The 3,802-nt window shown below is 44.9% G+C and overlaps 1 protein-coding gene across 1 annotated transcript; it reads left to right on the plus strand.

Moving 5' to 3' along the window:
• Positions 1-863: 863 nt before the first annotated feature.
• Positions 864-3,314, plus strand: LOC106334780 (probable mediator of RNA polymerase II transcription subunit 37e). Its single transcript, XM_013773140.1, has 2 exons — positions 864-1,153; positions 1,347-3,314. Exons 1-2 carry the CDS (start codon positions 940-942, stop codon positions 3,083-3,085), a joined length of 1,953 nt encoding a protein of 650 aa, XP_013628594.1. The 5' UTR covers positions 864-939; the 3' UTR covers positions 3,086-3,314.
• Positions 3,315-3,802: the final 488 nt, after the last annotated feature.

Below are 3,802 nucleotides of genomic sequence, written 5' to 3' on the forward strand. Positions count from 1 at the left end.
CCTCGAGATCGGACAAGGCGTCCCAGCGAGAGAGAGGCTCGACGGCGGAGTCTTCGATTAGGTTTTGGCGAAGAGAAAGCTTCTTGAGCATAGAGAGGTGAGCGATCCTCGAGTCCAGTTCCGATAAACGGTTCACCGTGAGATCCAGGTCAGTTAGCGTCGGAGGTAACTCGATTGAATCGAGATGTAGTGGAGTATTGATTGTGGAGTTCTGGATCGAGAGAACTGAAACGATGGTGAAGAAACGGTGAAGATGAAGAGCGAAAAGCGTAGAGCCTCGTGTTATCCGTCTTGGGTTGAATTTTTTTTTTTAATTGAACCGGGTAGCAAAGCCCAATGCTAACCGACGAAGCCCATCGAAACACAGCAGAACCCATACGAAAGCAAGAGCTTCGTGTCTTTTGCCAGCGTGTATTATTGGAATGTCTTGATTGGTTAAATATATTAGCCTACGTGGACATGCTAGAAACACTCCATATTCACACCTTTTAGTATAGTTTAGATTATATGTAACAGTAACTTTTATAAAATAAATATATTATATTAAAAAATCGTCTATGAGTACAAATGTTTTGACTAGTTCATATTTGAAACGAAAACAACCCATTATTTTGTTTTTATTTTTAATAAGATATCTCATTTTTCATGTGTTCAATTTTTCACTGGGTCCTACAACTAACGCCTAAGCCGACCACAATGTGAACGCTCCACAAATTGTGATTTTTCTATTTTGCGCAGTTTTTTCAAAAAAGAAAGGAAAAAGCATAATCTCTTAAGAACCGCCGGATCAATCGAACGGTCCAAAAAAAAACCTAATGCATAATGGAAACACCAAACCCTCGTGCTTATATAATAAGCTCAAACCTATTTACGCTCTCTCCCCACACCATAAAACTCAAACCCAATCTCTCATCGCCGCCTCAAAAGCTTCTTCACACAATGTCCGGTAAAGGAGAAGGTCCAGCTATCGGAATCGATCTCGGCACCACCTACTCTTGCGTCGGAGTATGGCAACACGACCGCGTTGAGATCATCGCTAATGATCAAGGTAACAGAACCACCCCCTCTTACGTCGCCTTCACCGACTCCGAGAGGTTGATTGGTGATGCCGCCAAGAATCAAGTCGCCATGAACCCAATCAACACTGTCTTCGGTATGTAAATCTCATCCCTGCTCGAATACGAAAGTTGTAATCTTTAGGGTTTATAAGAAGATCTTAGTCGATTGTGATTTTTTAGGGTTTCGGTTTCTGAATTTTAGGGTTTTTGTTGGAAGATTTTTAGGGTTTATATGTTACCTATGAATGATTTGATTGAACTCTGTTTTTTTTTTTTTTATTGTGACAGATGCAAAGAGATTGATTGGTCGGAGATTCAGTGACGCATCAGTCCAAAGCGACATGAAGCTATGGCCTTTCAAGATCATCCCTGGCCCTGCCGACAAGCCCATGATTGTCGTCTCCTACAAAGGAGAAGAAAAACAGTTCGCAGCCGAGGAGATCTCCTCCATGGTTCTCATCAAGATGCGTGAGATCGCCGAAGCTTACCTTGGCGTCACCATCAAGAACGCTGTTGTCACGGTTCCAGCCTACTTCAACGACTCTCAGCGTCAAGCTACAAAGGACGCTGGCGTCATCGCTGGTCTGAACGTCATGCGTATCATCAACGAGCCGACCGCAGCTGCCATTGCTTATGGTCTTGACAAGAAGGCGACTAGCGTTGGAGAGAAGAACGTTTTGATCTTTGATCTCGGCGGTGGTACTTTTGATGTCTCGCTTTTGACTATCGAAGAAGGTATCTTTGAGGTGAAGGCTACAGCTGGAGACACTCATCTTGGTGGCGAAGACTTTGACAACAGAATGGTTAACCATTTTGTTCAAGAGTTTAAGAGGAAGAGCAAGAAGGATATTAGCGGTAACCCCAGAGCTCTGAGGAGGTTGAGGACGGCTTGTGAAAGAGCGAAGAGGACTCTCTCTTCCACCGCTCAGACTACCATTGAGATTGACTCTCTCTTTGAAGGGATTGATTTCTACTCTGCCCTCACGCGTGCCAGGTTCGAGGAGCTCAACATGGATCTTTTCAGGAAGTGTATGGAGCCGGTTGAGAAGTGTCTGCGTGATGCTAAGATGGACAAGAGCACGGTCCATGACGTTGTCCTCGTCGGTGGCTCCACCCGTATCCCTAAAGTTCAGCAGCTTCTCCAAGACTTCTTCAATGGTAAAGAGCTCTGCAAGAGCATTAACCCCGACGAGGCTGTGGCTTATGGAGCGGCTGTTCAGGGTGCTATTCTAAGCGGCGAAGGGAATGAGAAGGTGCAAGACCTTCTTCTGTTGGACGTGACTCCTCTCTCTCTCGGTCTCGAAACCGCCGGTGGAGTTATGACAACCTTGATCCAGAGAAACACTACCATCCCGACCAAAAAGGAACAGGTCTTCTCCACTTACTCCGACAACCAGCCTGGTGTTTTGATCCAAGTCTACGAAGGTGAGAGAGCCAGGACCAAGGACAACAACCTCCTCGGGAAGTTCGAGCTCTCTGGCATCCCTCCTGCTCCACGTGGTGTTCCTCAGATCACTGTCTGCTTCGACATTGACGCGAATGGTATCCTCAATGTCTCTGCGGAGGACAAGACCACGGGGCAGAAGAACAAGATCACCATCACCAACGACAAGGGTCGCTTGTCTAAGGACGAGATAGAGAAGATGGTGCAAGAGGCTGAGAAGTACAAGTCTGAGGATGAGGAGCACAAGAAGAAGGTTGAAGCCAAGAATGCGCTTGAGAACTACGCTTACAACATGAGGAACACGATCCGTGATGAGAAGATTGGTGAGAAGCTTCCTGCTGCGGACAAGAAGAAGATTGAGGATTCTGTTGAGGAGGCGATCCAGTGGCTCGATGGGAACCAGACGGCTGAAGCTGACGAGTTTGAAGACAAGATGAAGGAGTTGGAGAGCGTATGCAATCCGATTATTGCTAAGATGTATCAAGGAGCTGGTGGTGAAGCAGGCGGCCCCGCTGGGATGGATGATGATGAAGCTCCTCCTTCCGCTGGAGGTGCTGGCCCCAAGATTGAGGAAGTCGACTAAGCTCTGGTGCATTCTTTTGCCTTGATGGTCTGAATTTAAGTGTTGTTCTGTTTTATGTTTTGCTTTTATTTTTGAGTGACATACTCTCTGTTTCATGTGGACCTTTGCAGTTTCGAACTTGAACGATATTAGTCTCATCACTCTGATTTTATGGATTCCAATTGCTGATCTAGTTTAATAGAAACAGAGTAATGAACGATGAATAGATGTATCAAACATCTTTTCTTTGCATTAATGTCTTCAGGTAATTCTTGCTTGATCAGTTGTGTGTGTGTTAGGATCATCGGCTGTGTTGACAGTTGAGATAGTAGTTTACACCTACATATCTATCTTCATGTAAGGGAAAGAGTGTACCTGCCGCCTCTACTTAGAGAACCTAAACTCGAATCAAAGACCTCTACAATTTTCACCATGGAATCATTTTCTCACAATAAGCAAATTGATTATAACATCTGAACTAAATCCTCTTAAGGCTCTAGCACTATCTTTTTTTTTTTTTTTTTTTGGAACAAATGGCTCTAGCACTATCTATAAATCAGTCTTCGTGCAAAAACTCTCAGCAGAGATGCTGCGACCACACGGTCCACACCTACAGGCACGACGACGTTTGGATTTGGTCAACAAATGCATCTCCTTTTTTATTAAGGTTAAACCCTCCCTTCCCGTGCCAGGGAATCGCTTAAGGAACTTCCTTTGTATTGGAGAAAAATGGATCGC

This window comes from Brassica oleracea, chromosome C3, assembly GCF_000695525.1.
Source record: "Brassica oleracea var. oleracea cultivar TO1000 chromosome C3, BOL, whole genome shotgun sequence".
Classification (NCBI taxonomy): Eukaryota; Viridiplantae; Streptophyta; class Magnoliopsida; order Brassicales; family Brassicaceae; genus Brassica; species Brassica oleracea.

Bases quoted from the DNA above. Each gene is read 5' to 3' on its own strand.
- LOC106334780 (XM_013773140.1), top strand. From the start codon at position 940: ATGTCCGGTAAAGGAGAAGGTCCAGCTATCGGAATCGATCTCGGCACC. The intron at 1,154-1,346 runs GTATGTAAATCT...TTATTGTGACAG, and splicing joins CCCAATCAACACTGTCTTCG to ATGCAAAGAGATTGATTGGT.